This window comes from Aedes aegypti, chromosome 1 (assembly GCF_002204515.2).
Source record: "Aedes aegypti strain LVP_AGWG chromosome 1, AaegL5.0 Primary Assembly, whole genome shotgun sequence".
In the NCBI taxonomy this organism is placed as follows: Eukaryota; Metazoa; Arthropoda; class Insecta; order Diptera; family Culicidae; genus Aedes; species Aedes aegypti.
Genome location: NC_035107.1, coordinates 159,566,676 through 159,592,004, shown reverse-complemented (window position 1 = coordinate 159,592,004; position 25,329 = coordinate 159,566,676). Strand labels below are relative to the sequence as shown.

General features: G+C 38.8%; 1 protein-coding gene across 2 annotated transcripts; it reads right to left on the bottom strand.

The window, feature by feature from the left end:
- Position 1: 1 nt before the first annotated feature.
- On the bottom strand, positions 2-23,169 carry LOC5572780 (protein TBRG4). 2 transcript variants are annotated; one of them, XM_021852461.1, is made up of 7 exons: positions 22,988-23,169; positions 22,655-22,850; positions 15,616-15,794; positions 15,424-15,462; positions 14,403-15,318; positions 369-438; positions 2-301 (listed from the first exon to the last, which is right to left on the bottom strand). In XM_021852461.1, the coding sequence occupies exons 2-7, from the start codon at positions 22,848-22,850 to the stop codon at positions 88-90; spliced, it is 1,614 nt and encodes a 537-aa protein (XP_021708153.1). In that variant the 5' UTR covers positions 22,988-23,169; the 3' UTR covers positions 2-87. The 2 variants fall into 2 exon arrangements, with proteins under 2 accessions (XP_021708153.1, XP_001654178.2); XM_001654128.2 differs by having other exon boundaries at positions 14,403-15,462.
- Between the last annotated feature and the right edge of the window lie 2,160 nt (positions 23,170-25,329).

Here is a 25,329-nt window from a genome sequence, read left to right as displayed (position 1 = left end):
GTTTGTGAGGATGTTATTTATTAAATAGTCTACGGCCGGATTTCTATACATATTTTGGGGAATCAATTTATAACCGGTTGTGTACAATTAAGGTTTTTCACTAACAATAGTTTTGAACATTCTTTGCAGATATTCAACTCGTTTGAGTAGCTTATCACTCGTGTTGAACTCACTGTAGGGGATAGATAGTACGGAGTAACCACTTTTTTCCAACAAGCGACATGCCAGCGCATGCACGCCATTCAGGGATGGGTTAGGCCCTTGACACATGTCGTGGTAGTCATGAACAAGCAATGCAATCCTAGAAAAATCAAAGAAATGTAAGAAAATATAATAAACATGTTTTTCTACAAATAAGAAAGTTTTACCTCTTCGCTCCGGGGTGTTCTTTGTCAACGGCTAACGGTAAACATTTGGAATCCAGCACACACTCGGCATCTGAAAGTAGTATAATATGATATGATAAGTATTTATGATTCTCAAACAATCAAAAATGAAAAAAAAACTTATTTGCGCTTAATCTACGAATGGCGTGAGGTGAGAACTGTAGGTGTCGCATAGCGAGGTGACGATTCTCGACTCGGGTGAAGTGACTCTCCATTTGATTTACACAGCGAGTAACTTCACTCGAGTCGAGAATTGTCACCTCGCTATACGAGACCGACAATTCTTACCTCACGCCACTCGTAGAATTAACCCACTTGAGAATGGATTACAAATCGAATAAATCTTCTTCGAGGTTCACATTTTTTGAAAAAGATGTTTTTATCCATAATGTGATCCTGCCAGAAGGTCGGATATTTTTTTTCTGTTCGGAACATAAACCATATTTGATCTATTACACGGCGTAACAAAATTGACACTTATTATTATTATTATCTTTATTTAAGAGATTTTCAGCCCTAGGCTGGTTCATCTCGAAATCGACACTTTTGCGTGGTCTCAAAGATCAAATTATGTGTCTCTAGTAGATATGGGGTTGCTGAATCTGATGCCATTCTCAGAAATGCTCCAGCACGTCACAATTTTTAGCTACAGGTCACCAAAGTTGTATAAAACACTGGTTTCATCGATGTTTACTTAAAATTTTAGGGTTAAAATTAATATATTTTTTGTGATCTTATCCACCAAGCATGCAAAATAAACCTCGATTTTTTTCAACAAGCTTACAGTCTCCATACAAAATTCTTCGCTTCTCTTATATGGAAAAATGCAATACTTTTATAAACTAGTAAAAATAACTTTTGAAAATCGAAAGTATTATAAACTTTGTTGATAAGTATTATTTTACACATGAAGTTTGAATTCTGTGGTGAATGAAGCAAATAAATTGCTATACAAGCTGGCAAATTTGCAAGAAAGTTGGCAGAAACAGTCAAATTTTGCATTTTCAACAGCCAATATCTCAAAAACTAGACGTGCTACGGTATTTTCAAAAGCAATGGGTTCAGCAACCCTTAATTAAGTAAATACGAGTATTTTGGTGCTTGAGACCAAAACATGTTCCGCTGTGTTATAGTACATTCCGTGTCCTTTAATTAGTGCATTTCATATTACTTAGTCACTATTCAGAAGTGAAAGTATTCAGTCGTCATTCCTAATTTGATCACAAAAAAGGTTTGTGATCTTCTATGAGGTTTTTCGAGACCCAACAGGGCGCGTGTACCGGGTTGCGGATAGGAGCAAAGGGAGATCAATAGCATCTACTTAAAATAATGGAGCAAAACGCCGTTCCATGATTAGGTAATGTAATGCGCTCTCTTATGGTGTTCCAGTCACAGTCACAGTCATCAACTCGCACAAATCGCGCAAAGAGCAGAATTTAACCACTGCACAAAGAGGAAACAGACGCGCGCAAAGTGTAACAACACGAACACAATGAGGGCGCGTTGTAGGGAAGAGAGTGTAAGCTATTACGCAAGGAGTGATGCTGACAATTACGTTACATCGAAGCAAAACATTTTTTATTTCAAATTTCATTCAACATGTATTGTTTGATGAGAAAATGGATTTAAAAATGATATTATTGAACTAGTAGGTATTTTCAGTCTTTCTTACGTATTTTTTCTATTTTTTACGTGTTTATTTTTTTATCTTTTTTTCATTTATACGCCTCGATTGTAATAAAAACATCCGTAGAAAAATCTCTAGACGAATACTTCAAGATATTTGCATAAACATTTGTAGAGAAATCTGCAGAAAATCATGATGAAATTGCTGAAGATATTCTAAGAAGATTGGTTTTCAGGTGTTTGGATTTTTTTGGAGTAACTTATAGAGTATTTCAAGAATTATTTTTGGATTGTTCTTCAAATGGTTCGCTGGAAGAATTCATGATAAAATACTGGAATAATTCATAAATCTTTAGACTCCGAAAAAAAAGTATCTTAGGCAAAATCGTTTTGAAGAATTCATAGTTGAATCCACTTTAAATCTTGGAGAAATTACTTGGTGAAATTCTTGATCAAAGGCACAGTAGATTTTATAAATATATTTAAAAAAAAAAACTATTGGAGAAATTCAAAATCCTTCAATTGAAATTTCTAGAATCCACGATTCCTTGGAAAAAGTTCTTGATCTTATTATGGATAAATTTCTGGAGGAATATTTTAACCATTTCTTGATTAATTTCAATGAGATTTTTCTGATGAAACTCTTCAAGGAATCCTTAAGACGGGAATTCATTAAGTTAATACTGATCAAATGTTCCTAAAAACTCTTTGAGGAATTCTTGAAATCGCTTTGAAAAAAAAACATATGGTGGAATCATTTCTGAACAAAATCTCAGAATATCAGGAGGGTTAACTAGTGGAATTCCTGTGTTCCCTGCTGGAATTATTATACATATTAATTTTTATACATGAACATCAGGAGGGTTTAAGATGATTCCATGGAGAAATTATTGGAGGAATCTGTGAAGGCATCCTTGGAATGATTCTAGTTAAAAACCGTGACGAAATTCCAGGAGAAACATGAAATTCTTTGAGAAATCATTTTAAGAATATCTGCAGGAATTGCTGAAGCAATAGCTAAATATTTCTTTATGCATTTTTAGAAAAGAAATATTATCAAATATACGTTAAATGAATCGGCGATGGCAGCGTGGGCCGACGACACACAAGTCTTATCCGAGTTTGATCTAGTCATTTTGAAAGCAAAGTCTAAATCAATAATTATCAAAGTTTTCATAGAAATTTTAAGATAACAGCAGCCTTGGGTCCAGTGGGAGCGTAAATGTAACAAAAATAAAAATAATAATGATGTATACAAATGTACAGCAACGGCAAAATGTTGATTTTAACATTGAGCTCATATCTCACTCGATGTCGATTGATGAATATATTCAGTGATAGTAAACGCTTACATTGCTCTGATTTCCGTCGTCTAATCGTCGGTTCCGTCATAAAATTATAAAACGATTCTAGAAGAAACTCTTCTTTCTAGCTTTACGTCCCAATTGGGACAGAGCCTGTTTTTCAGCTTAGTATTCTTACGAACAATTCCTCAGTTATTAACTGAGAGTTTTCTTTTCCAATTGACCATTTTTGCATGTGTATACCGTGTGGCAGGGGTCTACCCCGTTTGGCATAATGCCGTATGGCATAATGCCGTTTGGCATACAGTCGTTTGGCATAATAGCTGTTTGGCATAATGCCATTTGGCATAACGGTCGTTTGGCATAATCGCCATTTGGCATAATAGCCGTTTGGCATAATTGTGAAAAATATTGAATTTGATCAAATTCCTTCCATTAAACAAAGGGGTGTGGATAAACTGCTCACGATCGTACATTCCGTTCTCAGTTATTGATATGACATACTTCTTAACACCATTTTTCCAGAAAACCAATATCCAATAAAGCTCTTTTGGAATTGACATGACCTCCGGGAAGTCATACATGACTTCCGGGAAGTCATACATAACTTCCGGGGTCATTACGTCCGGGATAGTATAGCGCATTTTTAACATAAATGTATCCAACGCCTAAGTTATTACATGTCATTTGAAAAAAAAAGGAACATGGTATTTTCTGACGCATCTTATGGTCCCGCATATTACTGTACCACTGCAGTATCTCCCTTTTTCAAATTATGCCAAATGACCATTATGCCAAACGACTATTATGCCAAACAACTGTTATGCCAAACGACTATTATGCCAAACGACTTTATGCCAAACGACTGTATGCCAAATGGCATTATGCCAAACGGGGTAGACCCGTGTGGCAGGTACGAAGACACCCTATGCCCAGTAGTGTGGGACAAAATTTAGATTCTCGCTCCAGTCCACTTTTTGGATTGCATTTGGGTCCCATACCAACTGTGCAAAATTTCAGCTCGATCGGTGAAACTATATTTTAGCGCCAGCCGTTCAAAGTTTGTATGGGATTTACTATGGGGAAACTTACTTTTGCAAAGAAAAATCGCCAGAGGACGCCCATTGACCTCTATAAAAATTCTGAACATAGACCTCGATAGGTATTTTTACGATGAAGAATATTGCCGAAAACCGCCAAACAATCCGACACTTGTGGAAAAAGTTATTCAACCTATTGGCAAGGCGACGTTGATTAACACGTAAAGGAATAACAATAATAACAAAAATTGGGCAAAATTTCCGAATAGTCTATGCTTAATAATTTTTTTCATAAGCATCGGATTGCTTTGCGGTCTTCGGCAATGTTCTCCATCGTCGAAACACCTATCGAGATCTGTGTTCAGAATTTTTATAAAGGACAATGGGCGACCTCTGGCAATTTTTCTTTGCAAAAAGTAAGTTTTCCCATAGTAAATCCCATAGAAACTTTGAACGGCTGGCGCTAAAATATAGTTTCTCCGATCGAGCTGAAATTTTGCACAGTTGTTATGGGACCTAAATGCAATCCAAAAAGTTGACTGGAGCGAGAATCTAAATTTTTCATATAACCGTGTCCCAGGCTAATGCCCAGGTCAGGGGATTCCATAAAATTGTCTATACGAAAATATCCTCAACCAGCGGAAATCGAACCCACGACCCTCTCAGCATGAGCAGGATATATTGTTTATGATTCTAAAATCATTCGGGCATACTTTTAGCGAGAAATAATAACGCGAATGCGCCATGATTCGAGTTGATCGCAACTTGTAACAACATCCGATAAACTCTTTGTCCCACGACAAACCATGCATCGGATGCTTCATATGTCGGTACAATGCGCGCGTGGTGAGGTGTTCAAATCATGCTGCTGCAAGAGCAACGGCCCTCTTAGACCGTTCGTATACCGTGTTGTTTGTCGCTAGAGACGATTTTTTCCATCCTTGGTCCTGCTGAAGAGCTGCGCGTTTATCGCTGCGGCTATCTGTGTAGAAATTATTGTAGCATAGAAAGTTGATCACAAAAACTTTACTAATAAACACTTTGATTAGAACTTTTGTAACACTCATGCACCAATAGTCTGTGGACACTACATTCGTCGGACGGAATAAAACGAATAAAACGCGATAATAATTACTAATAATAAACCGTGAACTTTATTTTGTATTCTTCGCAGTAGCAACAATTCCGAATGAACTGGCTCTTCGCTATGCCATGAATGTGTGTGTGTCAGAAACTACTCGTCGAGGGGCGCATCAATAGTTTCGGCACGACACCACAGAGCCCCCTCCAGTTACACCAGAAATCTGATGCGGTGACCAGATGGGGTAACTACTGTTTTCTGTGGATCTACTGTTCCTTCCTGAGCTACAAATGCTGGTTTGATTCTGTCGATCGTAACTCGTTGCTTCTTACCCTTTATCAACAGATCGAAGAACTTCTCGGTACGATCCAGTACTTTGTATGGTCCTTCATACGGTCGCTGCAACGGTTTTTTGACCATATCGATTCGTACATATACGTACTGGCAATCCTTGAGCTGTCGTTGAACAAATATATTGGTTTTTGCATGATGTGTCGGATTCTTCGGTTTCAAATCATCAAAGACACGATGAAGCTCTTTTGCGTATTCACTGCGGTCCAACTCCTTCTTCGGGGCATCAAAAAACTCACCTGGTATACGGAGCTGCTGCCCATAGACGAGCTCTGCTACTGAACAATCCAGATCTTCCTTAAGAGCAGCTCGGATGCCTAGCAAAACCATTGGTAGTCGATCTACCCAATGCTTTGAATCAACACACATTAAAGCAGCCTTTAGCGTCCTGTGGAATCGTTCTACCAAGCCATTAGCCTGTGGATGATAGGCAGTAGTACGAAGATGCTCGGATCCCAGCAGATGGTTCAATTCTCGAAAAAGATCAGACTCAAATTGTCGACCCTGGTCTGTCGTTACTTTCTGAGGGACTCCGAAGCGTGCAACCCATGTAGCAGTGAAGGCTCGTGCAACAGTTTCGGCTGTCATATCCGAAATAGGAACAGCTTCCGGCCAGCGCGTGTAACGATCAACCATTGTCAAGAGATATCGATAACCATTTGAAGGCGGAAGCGGACCCACTAGGTCCATGTGTATGTGCTGAAATCGGCTTTTTGGAAGATCGAATCGGCATATCGGAGACTTGGTGTGTCGTTGAATTTTCGATTGTTGACAATCCACGCAATGTTTGACGAATTCAGTGACGTCCTTGTTCATAGAATTCCAGATGAAACGATCCGCTACAAGGCGACGGGTTGCCCGAACACCAGAATGTGATATGCCATGCATAACTTCAAGGACACGTTGACGGTGCTGTGAAGGAACGTATGGACGAAGCTTTCCATTTACGGATGTATCGCAATACAAAGCAGGACCGCCAGAAGCAACAGATCGCTTTTCGAATTTCAAAGAAGGGGATTGAAGCAGGCTTTGAAGTTCACTGTCACCGATCTGATCAGCCGCAATGTCTTCGAAACAAATCGCAGCAGGAATAGAAATAGTATCAACGCGAGACAATGTATCTGCTACCACATTATCTTTACCACTAATATGGCGAATGTCTTGAGTGAACTGCGAGATATACTGTAAATGTCGATCTTCATGTGGTAGCCGGGATGGTGAATTCGAAGTCATCGCGTGCGTCAATGGGTTGTGGTCGGTGAAGATCGTGAATTTTCTGCCTTCCAACAGATGACGGAAATATCTCACGGACATTTTCATTGCAGTCAACTCTCTGCCGAAAGTGGAATACTTTTGCTGTGATGACGAAAATTTCTCGGAGTAGAATCCAAGGGGTTTCCATCCTCCATCAACGAACTGCTGTAACACTGCACCTGCTGCAGTATTCGATGCATCTATCATCAACCCTATTGGCTTTTCGGGATCTGGATAACTCAGCAACGCAGCTTCTGCTAGTGACGTTTTACAAAGTTCGAATGCGTGTTTTCCTCCTTCGGTCCACAATAACTTTCTACCATCATTCCTTTTGTTTCCAGGTATCAATGCACGTAACTCGGCTTGTTGGTCAGTTGCTTGTGGGATGAAGCGTTTGTAAACGTTGACCAATGCCAAAAACCGCCGAAGTTGTTTCACGTTCGTTGGAAGCTCGTACTGGCGCACCGCTTGTACTCGATCTGGAAGTGGTAGAATTCCGTCCTTATCAATTAGGTATCCCAAGAACTCAACCTGGCGCTGAGCGAACTTACATTTTGCTAGGTTTATAACGAGTCCATTCTCTTTAAGGCGTTGGAATACTATTTCGACGTGCTCTCGATGTTCTGTTGGGTTTGAAGATGCGATACAGATGTCGTCGATAAAAACTACTACGAATTCAAGATCGCCGAATATGCGATGCATGTATCGCTGAAACGTCTGGCTAGCGTTACATAATCCATTTTGCATAGTAAGGAACTCAAAGAGTCCAAACGGGGTGATCACAGCGGTCTTGGGAATGTCCTCTTCCTGAATCGGAATTTGATGATATGCTCTCTCGAGATCTATCGTAGTAAATATGCTCTTACCCTGAAATGCATTTAGTAAATCGTGTATATCCCTTTCGGGACGAACCAGCACAATTGTGCTGTTCGGCACCCTTGACATCGAATGACTATTTCAGCCAATAAATCATTGTTTTACTAAACTTTTTCGATTTCGATTATTGATTTATCATTGATACTTGTAATCAAGCACAACAGCTTTTGTTTACATCGTGTTTAGAAAACACCAGCTCAGGGTAAACAAAAAGTAAACAAACACCGTAAGAATTGAAAAAGTTTTATCTGTCGCAACTTTTCAACTATTCGTTATTTCTAGGTATGCACAGATACGAATCGAGAGTGAAAGAGTCATTCTTTGAAATGGTGAAGACCAAATGAGAATTGATTCTCACAGCAAATATTTCTGGAGGGACAAAGAGAGACCAGCACAATTGTGCTGGTGCCGGCACTTACCCGGTCGATGTTCGTTGTAGACTACCAATTTTCATTTTCAGTATTTTGATCGAATTAAGTGGCTGAATCTGGTTCTAATGTCCACAATAGTGCATAATATTGCATTAAAACATGAATGAGTGACTTCATACGCATCATAAGGATGATGTACCGTTCGAAAACTATGTAACAGAAACTCATAGCTTTGGTTTGAAAACTTTTATTTTTTATACGTCCATATTTGAAATAGATTGGGAATTACTTTTAATGTTTTAAATCTCCTTTAGCAAAGTTTAAGACAAAGTAAAAGTTTAGGGGAACGTTCAAAAATTACGTCATTCATTTAGGGGAGTAGAGGTGTATGAAAGTGCGACAGTGCATGTGGGCAAAAGCGTGATAGTGGACATGGGGAGGACTTAGATTGACTTAAAAACAATGGACGTAATTTTTGAATTTCCCCTTGCTTTGATAATCGATCAATACCATGTTGACGCGATAATCTATTTTGGTGTTCTACAATGTATGCCGGTTCAATTTCTGCCATAATATTTATGAAATTTGACAACTGAAGCTGAAAACCTTTACTTACTATTTACTTCCAAACCACAGAGTCCTTTGAATGGCATACTATTGATGTATGTAGCCCATGCTAGTCTTCTTCTTCCATGTATGTAGCCCATGCTAGTCTTCTTCTTCTTGGCATTACATCCTCACTGGGACAGAGCCTGCTTCTCAGCTTAGTGTTCAATGAGCACTTCCATAGTTATTACCTGAGAGCTTCCATTGCCAAAGTTGCCATTTTCACATTCGTATATTATGTGGCAAGTACGATGAAACTCTATGCTCAGGGAAGTCAAAAAAATTTCCATTACGAAAAGACCCTGGACTGACCGGGAATCGAACCCAGACATCTTCAGCATGGCTTTGCTTTTTAGTCGTGGACTCTAACCACTCGGCTAAGAAAGGCCCCTGCTGGTATTACTCGCAAATATGTTGTTTATGATGTATGAAATGCGTTTGAAATAGTCTACTTAACTATTAAACAATGTATGAAGTTATGGAGTCTAGATTATCCGCTCATATAAAAAATATCGTTTCATTCCTTTTACGTTTAAAAATATTTTGTCTAAATCAGGAATTTTGAGACTTAGATAAGCTGATATATTAAAAATAAAAATCTGTACTTTATTGCCGTGCGTATAGTGTTGCAAAGTAACTAGCAGTATCGATCAAAGAAGTTTAGGTTCAATTCCCGCTGCAGTATTTTTTTCGTCAGATACGTATTATGATTGTGCCATTTGGCGTTGCATGCTAGTCCGTTGATTCGTGTGATGCTTCCTTTAAAGGCCATAATCGTACATAATGCTTTTCAGGAAACTTTCCACGGTAGGATTGACAGCTAAAAATGTACATGCAACCGAAACGAAAAGGAAAACAAAACTTACGAGTATGGTCGAGCTTTACATTTTCCTTAGTAATCTAACGGTCCACCGATTGCGAAACTTTAAAAGCTCATGGAAAATCAAAAGTCTACTGTTTGCAGCTGTCTAGCTGTAAGAAAAATGCTTAGATAATTCAACGGTTAGGTAGAACTAAGATTCAGATTAATGCCGGTTGTATTACAGGCCAGAGCAAAATTGCCGATCAAAGGGATCCTTTGGCGTGAAATTTGAGAATGAAATTGTGAGGGCCGCTTTTCTCCCCCTGATAAACAAAAAAAAACCTGACTACGCCCATGTCCCTCGCCCCCTTTAAAAGCTATGTAGGTCGTAAGCGTAGTTCTAAGCAAATATTAACATGTTAAAATTTGAAAAAAAAAAAAAAAACAGAAACAAAATATATGTCCCGATTTTGTCAGGTTCCCCATTTTGTCAGCCTAAAATTCATCGGGGGGCTGACAAAATCGGGTCTCTACTTTATTACAATGACTTAAATTCCATTTTAAGCAAATAGACTCGATGTAAAAAATAAAATAAAATAAATTTGATATTGGGAGCCAGATAGCCATACGGTATACACGCAGATACTAAGTAAGATCATGCTGAGGGTCGTAGGTTAGAGTCCAGCCGGTCGAGCAAAGGGAATTTTCTCGACTTCCCTGAGCGTAGAGTATGATTGTACCTGTCACACGATATACACATGCAACATTGGTCGATTGACAAAGATAGCTGTTAGCATAGACAAACAGTCGTCACACTCTCATCATTGTCCATCGACCACCTTTTAAACGGTCGATTCAAAAATAAGTTAGGTGGCCAATCCGCCACCCGCAGCGCTCGCTTCGTTTTTGTTCGTGTTTGACGTTTACACACTACCGCCATCTGTTGGCCCGTCGGCCAAACACGCTGATTTTAGCATTGGGCGTACATGTCCTCGTGACTATGATTTGGATCGAGATTTGTTCTAAGTGTTATGTCTGTTTGTCTGTGCTGTTAGTTAATATCTGTGGAAGTGCTCATGAGAAGTTGAGAAGCAAGCTTTTTAGCGTCAGAAAGAAGAAGAAGAAATTTTATGGTAATTATTTGCACTTAAAAACGTCCAAGCTGTTGGGCACATATGACGTAAATTTACATGAATTTTTAGGAAAGCTGCTTAAGCAGACTGAATATTTTGACGTTTCCTTTTTAGCTCTAGGAATAAAATGAATGATTCCAGTTATTTAAAATAAATTAGTTCCATGTTACCAACCTTAACAAAAACATCGTTCAAGCATCATTTGAAGGAGGGCTATGTGATTTCAAAAGTGATAGTGTATATGTTAGGTAAAGTGAGTGAAAGAGGTTGGAGGGAGTCTCTAAAGAAATAATTTAATTTTCGAGTCTAGTACACGACTCTGACAACGGCCTTATAGTGGAGGTCGAATTATGCGTAACTGTCAAAGGATACAAACTGTAGCGGAATAAAATGATATAGTTCTCAATTCGGTTTTCATTTATTTATAGGTATTCCACTAAACAATTCGAAGGTTTATTATTATTTTCAATTTTAATTTTTATTGCATAGGGAAAGTGTACCAGTTATGGCCATAGTGGTTCCCTATTTGGCCATATGCAAAATTTGGATAAATTTTACATTTTTTAATCTTTTTGAATGTTTTAACATCAAGATTTATCCTTAATTTTACTGCTTAAACACAAAAGATTTTTCAAAATGTAAAAGCATACAAGATATCACGAATGGCGAAATGGGGAACCACTATGGCCATAACTGGTACACCTACCCTAATTATTTTTGAGGAAAAATCCCACATAATTTAGGAGGATATAAACAAACATAGCAAAACAAAGACGATTTGATTGAGCCAATTAGTTTTCAAGTTATTCACACATGTATTTTTACCCATTTTTATATGACGTAGACTAGTTCTTGAATAATCTCGATAAACGTCATCGTCACGTGATGCTTTGAATCTTAGAGAGAATATGAAGTATGTTTATCTCTCGTACATTGTTCTCGTTCCATTTATTAAAAAAAATCATTTTAATTAAAATACATTATATTTTTAAATTTCAATGCGCAAAAAAAACATAATTATTTCTGAATTTTTGGGTCACCCTATCTCACGAAAGAGCACCCTAATGACGAAATAAAAAATACGGGTCCAATTTTTTTTAAAAAGGCATGACTTAAACAACTTTCTAAAAAAATAAAAAAAAAATGTTTTTTTTTTCGAACATCGACCGCCTTGGGGACGGACCAGCACAATTGTGCTGGTCTGAATTTGACCCTAAAAAGTTCATGGAGTGATAGAATAGCCAAAATAAAGAATGTTTTGTTCTACGAGATGATGAGTTTATAAGGTAAATTTTGAAATAATCACTCAAATATGGTCCGTCCCGAAAGGGATATGTGGAACAGGGTATCGATCCGGGATTGTTACCTTATTGAGGGCACGGTAATCACCAACAAAACGCCATTGTCCGTTCTTTTTCGGTACGCAGTGTAACGGACTTGCCCAAGCGCTAGCAGATGGACGACAGGTACCTAAGTCGGACATGAGCTGGAATTCTTTTTTCGCGGCGTCAAGCTTGTCTGGAGCCAGTCTACGAGCTTTCGATGCGACAGGGGGGCCCTTGGTTAGAATGTGATGTTTCACATCTCTTTCCTTTACAGCAGATCGCATAGTGGACGGGAGCGTTATCTCGCGGTATTCCAACAACAAATCCCTGAACGGATGATTCGAATCCACTGTCGTCACAGTGTGAATTTCAGCCGCCGATAGACCACCCATTGATTTCAAGTTGGTCTTCGCATCGATTAGACGTTTATTTTTAAGATCCACGAGCAGGCCGTAGAACGCGAGGAAATCCGCTCCAATGATTGGCACACCGACATCAGCAACAACAAAATTCCAGCGAAACTGCCGGCGGAGACCAAAGATCCATGGTGATATAACGGGAATCATATGTTTTAATGACGGTTCCGTTTGCAGCGTGTAGGCGGAATGATGAGGGTCCCTTGTTCCGGTCTTTCTTTGAAGCCGGCACGATCGACACATCCGACCCTGTGTCGATCAGATATCGACAGGAAGTTGAACGATCATAGAGCAAAAGACGGCGACTTTCACAGATTCCGTCCACCTTCGCCGTTTCAGGTGAACTGCTGCTTAGTTTTTTGGGACATTGTAGGCACATGGCTCACGGCATTGGTGAGCGTTGCGTCCGTACTTCCGATGATACCAGCAGATTGTTTCCGCTGGAGCTGCACCTTGTCGGACTCTAGATGACGATCGGCTCCTCGCGCCGGATGTTTTTAGCCGACGTACTTCGGCTGTAAGCGCTGCTATCTGCTCCTTAAGGTCATCTAATCCGAATCCAGACACAGTAGAAGTGGATGCGACGGATGGAGATGATATTTCAACCATCTTATCAGCCATTTGTGCCAACTGATCCAGAGAATTGCCTTCACAAATTGAGAGTATCGGTTTGACTCGTTCTGGCATTCGTTGCACAAATAAAACTCTCAAAACACTTTCGTTGATGTTCAAACCCGGATCCAAGCTCCTGCATACGCGCTAGCAAGTGGGTGGGGCGCATATCACCTAAATCACAGGCGTTCAGCAGCTGCTCCAACTTTGCTTGCGCAGAAACTTCAAACCGCGAAATCAGCCGCTCCTTCACTTTTTTGTACTTTCTTCCTTCGGAGGATTTGCACCAAGTCGGACACATGCGAAATTATGGATTGATCCATTTTACTGATAATGTGGTAGTACTTTCGTTTCGTCTTGTACTACCCCAGCAAGCGCAAACTGGGCTTCCGCTTGGGCGAACCACATCGTAGGGTCGCCCTTCCAGAAGTCTGGAAGCTTCACTGCCACCGCCGCGGTAACAGCATTGTTTTGCTGATTCTGATTTCCAAACGACATTTCGTTCAAGATGGCGTCCAATGTTCGAGAACAAGAAAATCAGCTTTTTCACTGCACTAATTGTTTCCTACGGTCGTTTACGTTTTGTTTTCAGCGTCGCGGGTCACCAATGTGGACACTACATTCGTCGGACGGAATAAAACGAATAAAACGCGATATTAATTACTAATAATAAACCGTGAACTTTATTTTGTATTCTTCGCAGTAGCAACAATTCCGAATGAACTGGCTCTTCGCTATGCCATGAATGTGTGTGTGTCAGAAACTACTCATCGAGGGGCGCATCAATAGTTTCGGCACGACACCAATAGTCTTTTGTGTATGTTAACGCAATTTACATTGAAGTTCACATTAAAACAACTGTAAATTTGATTGTTTCGCAAGTGCACCAAATCATACATTCTTTTGCGTTTAAAAAATACGTGAAATTAGGCAATTCCAACGCATGAACTATTAAAAAATACAATAATAAGATGTGAATGCAATCTAGTTTATACTTTCGCAATATACTTAAACAGTTTGTGAGTGTTGGTTGAACTAGCTGTAAGTTAAAAAACACTAAAATAAAGAAAAAAAATAAACATTTTGCTAGTAATCCACTCAAAAATATTTTGTTGATCATTTTCATTGACCATTTCAATCGTTTTATTCCATAACTGCGCTGAACTACTGCATTTTACGATATACCGATTAGTTGATAGATATATAATGAAACACTTACCAATCGCAAAGCCCATCGACGTCCGTTGATTAATCCGAACGTGATTCTCCGACGGAAGTAAGCTTTTGAGCGCGTCTAGCATGCCCGCAATAAGTATCCGCTTTTCCTTGGAGGCATCGATAGGAACAAAATACTTTGGATCTTGCAAGTTCACTCCACTCACACCGCTTGAGCTTTTGGACTCAAGTTCAAGCTTAGCACAGGCATTCAAATTCAGCAATTTCATTTTTGTTGCGGGTGATAGCTCGCCAGTCCGGTCGTTTTCTAGGGTTCCTATGAAGGTGGGATTCAGCACCGATGCTATATGCTGAGGAGTAACGCAATTTAGTGCAGCTAGAGACCAAACCGTATTCAACCAATCATTGGGTTTGATAAAGTCGCTTTCTTGAAGACTGTTGATTAGGTTCGTTTTAATAGCGTCCATGTTCGTTGGTTCGTAGTTCAAGGTAGCCAGTGACAACAGCAATGAACTGATTTGAGAAGATTTGCACACTTCCCTGTTGACAACCATCCAATCGGAAAGTAGATCCAATATCGTAGTATCTCGATATCTCAACAGACTCAGACTAGTTAGGATCGATCCAATAGCGGCCGGTTTGTCTTTGTTGCTGGCTAGTTCGGATTCCACGTCAACGCAAATTCGCGCAGTAAGAACAGGATCACGGAAGTTTAAACTAGCCATGGCGTACAACAGATCGCCGCACTCCTTCAGATTGAGTTTATTTGTATTGCTACTTATATTGAAGGCCAGTGATCGTAAGAGGGGAGTGCTGCGTTTCTTTTTCTGTGCTAATGAAGACATCACCTTAATCATTTGAGGCATTGTAAGTCCTGCTATCAGTTTCGCTGCCTCATCATTCGCAGTCACTCCCAAAACGGTTTGTAGATCTTCAACTTGTAACGAACTGGCCAACGCCTGTCGATTTTGCAACTTAGAAGCATTATTTCGGTTGTTTGTTCTACCTAGCACATTGCACAACTGTATAAAACGGTTGTCATTTTCAAAGTCCGATAAGATTACCTTTTGTATAGAACTCCACTCAGCCAATATAGACACAATCTGTATGTAACGAAAGAAACACTTAAGTTCGTATTATTTATGCGCTTTCGTTTTTGAATCTGAATTGAACTGTGTTATCTGTCTCAAGTTTAGCCAGCTCCAACTCAAATTGAAAAACGATTTCGACACTAACAAAACAAAATCTCCACCTACCTTCAATGCTTGTTTTCGCGATATTTTCGACTGGCCTGGAATTTTCAATAGATCGTTCACTGTGTTGGCCATAATTATTTTTTCATCAATTTCACTAGGTACAGTCGTCGCATTCGTTGAATCACCTTGATGCCGGTCTTCTTGTAGCAACGAAGCAAAAGCAGCTGCAACTATGGGATCTGGAAAATGTAATTGGAAATAAGGCCGATGTTTAAGAACAGTTGTGCTCATTCTGCGGCCCGCGTGCTGCATGTGGCCCTCTTTTGGATAAATGAAAATTGAACAACTACCGTAACACTAAACATAACATATACTTCGCAATTGAATTAAATGGACAAATCGATGGCAAATTTTGCGAAAAAAAATTACACGCATTCTCAGTAAGAAACTCACGGCCTGTTCGCTGGATAGGGCGCGTTACCCCTACACCACGAGAGAACTCAAGGACGCAGAAGTTAACCTGAATTCTATTTCAGCACAATAACCACGCGGTCCTCTTGCGTAAAACGCACCTCTTTCGTAAGAATTAGATGCCCATCCAAACACAACGCTTTCAATTGTATTGGTGATCTAACGCAAAGCTAAAATGCGAAGATGGCGCTCTTCTAAAATAGGGATTAGTGCATCTTAATCAAAATTTCTAGTGATAACGTTAAAAGAAAAATCACCACAATCGTTTATCTGACAAGATTTTTGCAATTTAAGGCATAGGAAACCGTTAATATTCATTTCAATTTGAAAAACTATCGCAACCTAACCTCATTTTTGATCGCCAATATGCAATGCCTAGCCGAGAGCGCATTATTTATTAGGTATTGAAAGACCACACACAACTCGCAAACGTCGCGCTGGACGAGATTTGTATGGTGCGGGCTCCCAATAATTGGTCGTTTGAGAACGTCGCGACCCAATAATATGGCCTGCTCGTATTAAAAATTGTCAGAAAAATAATCGTTTTTTTTTGTGATTTTCGTTTGAATCTATACAATTCGTTGTTCAAACAAATGATTATCAAATGGTCGCTGTTCAGACAGACCGGACTACATGATATTTTGGCGTTCTAAAGATATGTTAATGAATGTCGCATCGCATAACTTTCAACGGGAATCGGAATAGTAACTTATGTTTCGCATTACGAGAAGATAACGTCGTGATTTCGAGTTCAACTTTTAATAAAATAGATAGATAGATATCTTTATTTAAGAGATTTGCAACCCGAGGCTGACTCATTAGGCCGGTTCAAAATTCAAAAATGTTTGAAAATCCAATCTCCCATATCTTCCTTACCATCCTTACCATAAAAATAGTGTTCTGTGAAATTTTCAGCTGTTTGGGTTGTGATTTAAAGGTAGCCCACAGACAATGCAGGTTTATATGGAAATTACTATGAAGAAATTTTGAAAAATGTTCCAAACACGTTAGTACTGTAATATAAGTACAAACTTATCATCCCATAGTGAAAACTCATTCTACAAATCTTAATAAAGAATGTTGCTAAAAACCCAATTCCTTTTTTTTCATATTTCATATTTATTTCATATTATCCTTAACTTATACAATTTGATGGTAAGGGCTGTTACTGAGATGAGGATTACCTTACAGCAGTGATATTGAACATGTTTAAACATTAACAATTAGGCCAAGCAACAAAAATTGACGAATAAGAAAAAATATACAGAAAAAAACCATAGAAATTACATGGAGGAAATAGACAGAGAGAGAAAAAGCTTAATAATATAGTATCACAGTTCTAGATGGCCAATTCTTGTATTAGGGGATTGGCAGAGGCGAAGCAACTAAGGCGAAATTTTGGCATCAATCTTAGGAACCAATCGTCTACCAGCTCAATTTTGGCGAGTTGATGAACTTCATCGGTGGGATGAGACGGGTGTAGATTCAGCATCATGCGTTCAATTATTGAATTTGCAGTCGTCGTTTGGTGCCCCTATCATGGTACTTGGAAAGCCCGTATGGAAACTGTGCAAAAAAGGTTCGTGCGCTTTGCTCTGAGGAATCTGCCTTGGCGTGATGATCAACATGTGACTCCATACTTCGATCGCTGCCAGTTACTAGGGATCGAAACTCTAGAGACCAGACGACAAACGATGCAGGCAATGTTTATTGCGAAGATTCTCAACGGTGATATAGATTCTCCATCGCTTTTGACCCAGGTAAACGTTAACGCTCCAGAAAGAGTATTGCGTAGGCGACATTTCTTGAGATTGGATGGTCGGAATAGTCGCTATGGACAGCATGATCCTATAGAGCGCTGCATATGACGAGCCTAACCTCACTTATTTGACAGCTGCTGGTCCTATTGTTTACGTTTCGGACTTAGTCGTTTTTTCCATCATTTTTTCATCTTCGCATTTCTATCACCAGCATGCTGATGGTGACGATTTTCCACGGTAGGAAGATAGAATAATACGATCGTGGGTATCTGCAAAGTATTTGACCTCTCCTCGCAGCAAACTTTCACGAAATTAGAATGATTCGAAAAAAGTACTAAGTCCAAATTGTAAACAACAGGACCAGTACCTGTCAAAATTGATGCGTGACGTCACAGTGCAGTGGAGTATTCGGTTTGCATCCAATACATTCAATGGTGTCGCTCATTTGTTCGATTTCGATGTGCCATTGGCCTCTATTCAGCAACGTTTCACGACATGTATTCGAAACATGAATCGTAATAATCCATAGTTTAGGGTTATTATACTAATTGACAACATTTTAGATTCTAGTGCTGAGTTAGTTAAGTAATTGTGACTGTCGTTATTGTAACCGTTTTATTTTATTTCTTCATTAAGACATTCAGTCAGATTTGGTTGACAGTTGTGACTCGGTTCGCTGGCGTGGATACTGGCCGATCCACGATTTTCTGGTTGCGATTGCGAATGAACACCAGTGACGTTTTTTCTTGGAGCGCATTCGTTTCGTTTCAAGTTCCTTAATGTAGTTTTAGCGAGCTGGACAGCCACGAAAATTAGCAGTGTGATTGCCACTAGTTTGCGCACCGAATTCCGTTACGCAGAGTTTGTCTTTCAGCGGTATCGAGGTCTTTCAGGGCAGCCTTCGTCGGTAATCTACAGCTGGTTGTGGTATATTTCTCACCCAGGGTGTCGACTCAATTTTGAAAATAAAATTCCCTGACTTTCCCTGACCTTCCAGTCGTTTTCCAGAAAAATTCCAGGCCACTCAATAGGTTAATTTGAACCGAAATTAGTACGATTTGTACAAGAAGATACATATCCGATAATTTGCATGATGTAAAGTTTATGATGTACAGGAATCGACTGTGATGGAGGTCATAAAGGTGTAGAACGGAAATCCGTTTATGATTCCCAGAGACTGAAAGCCGAAAACCCCAAAAACGTAAAGTTTATGTTATAGATCGTATGAATAAACTGTACAAAAGCTATTACTTTACTGAAATATATTTGTCAGATAACATTTTTAGCCTTTATTCAAATTGATATGTTAAAACTGAGTAATTGAACTAAGGTGTGCTATTACAATCATCCACGATGCTTTCTAAGTGTAAGAAATTTATCCTGAAATTTGGCTATTACTTTTTCCAGGTAAAATTCTAGCCATTGCCGAAGAACTTTTTTGGAGAATGGCTTCAAGAAATTCCACATAGATTTCTCAGAAATTCCTCTTGAAATTCCTAAACATATTTTTACAGATATTTCTTCAATAATTCTCCATGTCCCTTAGCAGCTCCTTATCTCCAGGGTTTTCTAAAAATTGTATTTCTTTCAATCTTGAATTTCTCCAAGAATAGAATTTGGATTTTTTAGGATTATTTCAAGAACACGTCTAAAGATATTTTTTAGGAATCACATAGAGTTTTTCCCAAAATGCTTTCATTTTTTTTTTCTTAGAATATTTTCAATAATGCTTCACGATGATTAGTTACAGGTATTTTTTTAGTTAATATTTTAGGATTCCGATCTGATCCGACTTGGTTCACTAGATTTATGCTCTTGAAAATTTGAGGTGTGGCTTCGTTGTATCTTCAATTTAAGGTGGTTATAGACAAAGCCAAATTTCGAATTTTCAAGCTCACAGATCTAGAAAACCTGACAACCGTTCGCGTTGAAAATTTGATAGGTTGGTTGCATTCTGAAATGCTCAAACGATCAAATTTTCAGTTCAGAGCTCTGTTTGGTTCTTTAGACTAGTGCTCTTGAAAATTCAAGGTAGGGCCTCGTATTATAATCATCTTGACGGAATGCATTCAGGGATTGAATTATGCGCTAATAATAAGTGTTCATATGCTCCTCTTGAATTTGTCGTGCCTTCAGCAACGGTCCGAAGAACTCCTCTAAGAATTCTTTTATAAGTATCTCCAAGTAATCTCACAAAGTATCAAGAGCTTATTGAATTGGTAGATGAAAGAACCGAATTTAGTACTATACCATTTAATTCCACTAGAGTTTGTATCCTTTGACAGATACGCGTATTTTGACCTCAACTGTAAGGCCGTGTTCAGTGTCGTGTACTAGACTCGACTTCAGATTATTTCAAACAATATTCCTGGAATTTCTGCTTTTCAATAATGTTCTGGAGAATTTCCTGGGTATATTATAGAATAATAGAAATTTCCTGGGTATATTCTAAGAAAAAAAAATGCTCATATCTATGAGAAAGCTCCTGATTAAAATTTTGCAGAAAGGCGGTATTATCTGAACAAACTATTTTCAGAAACAACTTGAAAAAATAAACAAGAAATATCTTGTCCATATCCTGATATCTGCAACATCCGTATTTTTAACAAAATTTTAGTTTTTTTTTATTATTTTCTCGTGCTGCAATTTTACATCAAATATAATAAAAGTGAAACTGTCCAGAACATTAAACCAAAAAATTGTACCATCATCGGGACCACAAATCCAGAAAACCAAACAGTGTTAAGAGCTGAACAATTGATCGATTGATCACCACCAGCCAGTAACCAATTTTTTTTCAAATAAATTATTGTTTGATTCATCAGATTTATGCTCTTGGAATTTCGAGATTATAGGCTTTTATTCATCATCACTTAAATACGAGAATCCTTATTGGTTTTTGTCTATACTTAGTTTCACCAGTTCTTCTTGGATATTTTGAGCAAACTTGTAAGGATTGACATAATTTGATGGATTGGACTCCATTTTTTCAAGATTTTGAGCGAATGCGCCAAACTAGGCATTGAGTTGATCTAGGAAACTTAACAACAAAATATGTTTAAAGCAATACACGTCAATTTCGAAGAAGTTGTTCGGAGAGTACTGTTGATGCTTTTTAATTCAGAAAATTTGAATTCTGAGGGTAAATACAAGCAGTAAAGTACAGTTTACTCTATCATGAATAAGAGTATTCCCTCAATGGTTAACTGCTATTTTAAAATATTGATTACCCTTTTTATTCCATATATCGTAATGCTGACTTAGCCTGAACAATAACTTTCCAGACAATCAACTCGTTTGATGTTGTAGTATTGATGTTTTTTTTCCCTGACCTCAAGTGAAATTCCCTGACTTTCCCTGACCTTCCAGGTCAAAAATTTAATTCCCTGACATTCCCTGACTTTCCAGGTTTTTCCAGGTAGTCGACACCCTGCACCGCATTTTACGCACAGTGGAGAAACATTACAATGACGCATGCCATGGCCAAATTTTTGGCAGCGATAGCATTGTACCGCATCAGTTGCTCGCTTTGAGAAAAATCTGCATTTCACAGTGGTGCTAAACAAGCCAGTGATTTTCTGGAGCTCAGTGAGTTTTACCGAACCTTTTTCGAAGCCCAGAAGATACAGCCACTCTCCTCAGAGCCGAACACTTTGCTGAAAAACACTTTCATTTCTAGTGGGCGAACACCATGCAAGTGCAATTCCTCCTTTAATTCATCCAGATCGTACAACGGCAGCCCAGAAAGAATGATACGTAGTGGTTGTATACTTGTTGGGGTGTGTGTGAAAAATTCCTTGTTCCCATCACTATCATTTGTGTACCATCCCTAAGCGCTTTGATTGCAGCGTTGAAATAATCTTCGTTAGAGACGGTAAGCTGGGTCCCCGATTTCACAGCCTTCATGTGGTATTCGGTCTGAGGAATATTGGCCAAATTCAACAGCTCGCGGGTTTGCTTTGTGCCAATATTGATAATGGAAATAGGGGGCAGGCGGCACGTTTTCGTGTTGATGGTTGAGGCAACTTGGGAATTTATATTCACATTAGTCGAACGTACTTCATCCGGATCCATGTCGGCCAGGAGGTCGAACCTGTTCTCAATTTCTATCATAGGCTGAGGCTGCAATTGCTGACTGGAGATCGAATCATTTTCAGGCAGAGAGTCGTTGTTGTTTGAGAATCGTCGTGTTTTATTTGCTTGGTCATGATCACAGTCATCCATCGATGAGGTTAGAAACGACGAAGGGTTTAAAGATTTAACGTAATTGCGGCGAATAATTATGTTTGATCCACTACTGGGAACATCTTTGGGCCGCAGACGACTGCCGCTAGCCACTTGGATAACTTTCGAGATTTTATCACGCAAAAATAACCGATTGAACCGAAATTAATTGTAGCTCTTACTCTCCGGTTGACAGATCGAAACTGATCAATTCCTTTTGAGCTAATTTTGTTTGAGATTTTTGTAGATGTTTGCAGGACTATAATCCCATATGAAGCTAAATAATAGCTAACAAACTTATGAATAGCTCTTCTTCTACTTAATTGATGTAGAACAAAATAAATAAATAATGACGAAAATAACAAAACGGATAATAATCTGGTTTTAAAAGATTTCTCTAGAAGTATCTGTATTCATTGCAAGTAGTGAAAGGAGGCAAAGACTTTAAATATCATTTTGGTTAAACAAGAGAGGCTTTAGAGACCTTCTATGTAATATAGAAACTTCAACTAAACGTCTCTAATGAACGATTTGCTACCAGCTCTGTTATTGTTTCCCTAAAGATTTAACATCAATTATTGTTGCTTGAGAAATGGTAACCGAAGGCTTACGTTAATACAAAAAAAATATTTGCGATAACTTACTTTTGGCAGCTTGCGATGCATTTGTCCTCGCAATCTGTTTTCCCCGATCAGCATTTGCATTTTCGGTCACCTGAGTTTCCTGAGCCTTCCCATCTTCCGGAGTGACACGCGATGCAAATGGTGCCACTGGAGCACTGAAATTCCGTTTGAATACACAAAGTCCAACGTTCCGGTAGAATCTATGCAGGCTTAACATCTGGAATAAATACCAATCATTAACGCGAGCCACCCTAAGTAACCAAAACACTTCCCGGCCGCAGAATTTATGTAACATAACCCCGGGACAAATGCAGCTTTAAGTTGTCGCTTCGTCACATTCGTCTGCACACTTACTATTGAAGTTTATTCGTTTATTCAGCTACCTTCACGACAAAGCACCTTTCTGCACAATTTCACTAATTGTTTGAAGAGTTTTATGAAATACTAGCAGTAAAAGAAACTGAAATCAAAATTTTCACGACTCTTCATTGCCATGAAAATGTGATGAAGAAAAGGCAGACAAACGTCAAACGCGAACGGCGTGATTCACTTGTGCTTTGTTTTGGTTTCGCGAGAGAAATTTAAAACCAAATTACCACACAGGCATTTTACCAACCATTTCATCGAATTCAAGGTTCTTACAATGGGGCTCTGCACAATAATCTTTCTCTCTCTTTCACCCCTTCACAAAATTTGTAAACAACAAGGCCAGTAAACGTCAAAATCCCATGCAAAATCAAAACAGTGCAGAGCCCAATATGGGATATGGTATCACTCTAAAATAAGTACACTGTAAAATCCGACGAATCGACATGAAAGCTCCCCGATCACCGCAGAAACAAAAAGTGATCTTTCTTTCTGTCATTTCTGTCAAAGTGTGAGCCAATCGAACAGTGAGAGCTGTCAAAGTGCGATATGGACCAATAGGTCTGTGCCACAATAAGGGAGAGCTGTCAAAGTGTGAGCCAAACGAACATGCGTTCAATGTGCTGTAATAGAGGTGAGGAGATGCTTCTGTGTAATACACATATGTTTGAATGTACCGGGTACCCCCGTTGGTTTGACCACATTTAATCTGAACACTTTTTAATCTGTACCCCGCTAATTTGCACATCGTTCAGATTAAAAATGGTTCAAACGTCATTTAGCTCATGGAACGGAGTAAAGTGAAATGGAACGCTGTGGAACGGAACGCAGAATCAAAACAAAACAGTGAAAGAGGTAACCAGAAACACGATTCTAGGGTGACTAGATATTCAAATTAAAAATGAACCCCGATGGTTTGCATGAGGTATCGTTCAAATTAACGGGGGTGCACGGTATTAGTGCACCGCTTGTGTTTTCACGCAGCAACCCTTTGCATATTGACTATGTGTGACGTCATACAGTTTGTTATCGAATGTTTCTTAGGATTCGTTGCTAGCAACCCTTCTGTTACCAAGGTTGTTATGTGCTGTTATTCAAACAAAAACATGAAAAAATGCAGCACGCAAAGATGGCACTTCAGGTAATTAATATTCAATTGAGTTCTAATTTTTGTTTTATTGTAGGACGAAATCTTGAACGAAGGAAATACAGGCATGGAAAACAAGAACGTTATGGAACTGATGGAAGTGCTGGAATTATTCCACTTTTCACGAATATTTTGTGTGAGCTAACAAGTTTATGGCCGTAGTGCTGAAAGCAAGGCTGAAAGTCTCTATAATTATAAAAGTTATTTAACTCGCATATTTCTCAGGAATAGAGAGATTCAATGATAAAGGTCCTGAATAAAGTTTTAAAACTTTCATATCAAGGCGTTTACTGCAGATTTGTTTTCAGTTCTACTTTTGAATAGTTCCACAAGCTTGAGAATGAAGCGTTTCGTACTGGCTGACGGGATGATGAAACTGTATGACGTCACTCCCCTTTTACTTAATGTTTATTTTTATTTTACACTACACTAACACAAGCACACATCGACTATCTCCTCACCTTTTCTATATCACATTGACATGCGTTATGTTCGTTTTGAACTTTTCTTGAAAAGTACACCCGATTCTGTTTTTGCACGGAGGATGCGTACCGTGCAAAAAAAGTTTTCAGTTCAAAATTTCAAAAACCGTGTAAAAAAGTAACACCAGTTCTCGACCTTTCATACAAAAATAAGGTTTTGGCGGAAAAAAATGTATGGAAACTTTTTTTGCACGACCGTGTAAAAAAAATCCGTGCAAAAACAGAATCGGGTGTAATGTAATCTGCTTGAAATTATTTCGGTAAAAGTTATTTGGCATAAAGCAAAATATTGCGAATCTTTACTTAAATCCGCAGACTGTCCAACATTAGTTGTGTGCTAGCGGCCCATGCGCCGAGTTGTGCACCAGCCAAAAAGTAAATAAAGAAATGTCAAAATATCTCGCCGAGGAAGCGAATTACTTTTAGGGCTCGAGTCCTAAACTGGAGAGCAATCATAATTGTGTTATCGATACAACACATGTTGCCGAACTCACAGGGCATAAAAGTGATGCTACTGTCTAGTCCCCCGAACGCGAGGAGATCGAGGAATAACAAGAAGCGTGCATGCGGATGAAAAGGCCGCCCTGTAGCTAAATCACAATTTAGATAAAGTTTGAATCAGAAATCATTGGATTATACGTTTAGTTGATTAGTTTTCGATCAAACTTGTTTGGACGCAGAAAACATAACCTCAATGTCAA

Coding starts and splice junctions, on each gene's coding strand:
- LOC5572780 (XM_001654128.2), bottom strand. CDS start 22,850: ATGTTAAGCCTGCATAGATTCTACCGGAACGTTGGACTTTGTGTATTC. Junction 15,463..15,615: donor CGCGAAAACAAGCATTGAAG/GTAGGTGGAGAT, acceptor CGTTACATACAG/ATTGTGTCTATATTGGCTGA. Junction 302..368: donor GAACACCCCGGAGCGAAGAG/GTAAAACTTTCT, acceptor TGATTTTTCTAG/GATTGCATTGCTTGTTCATG.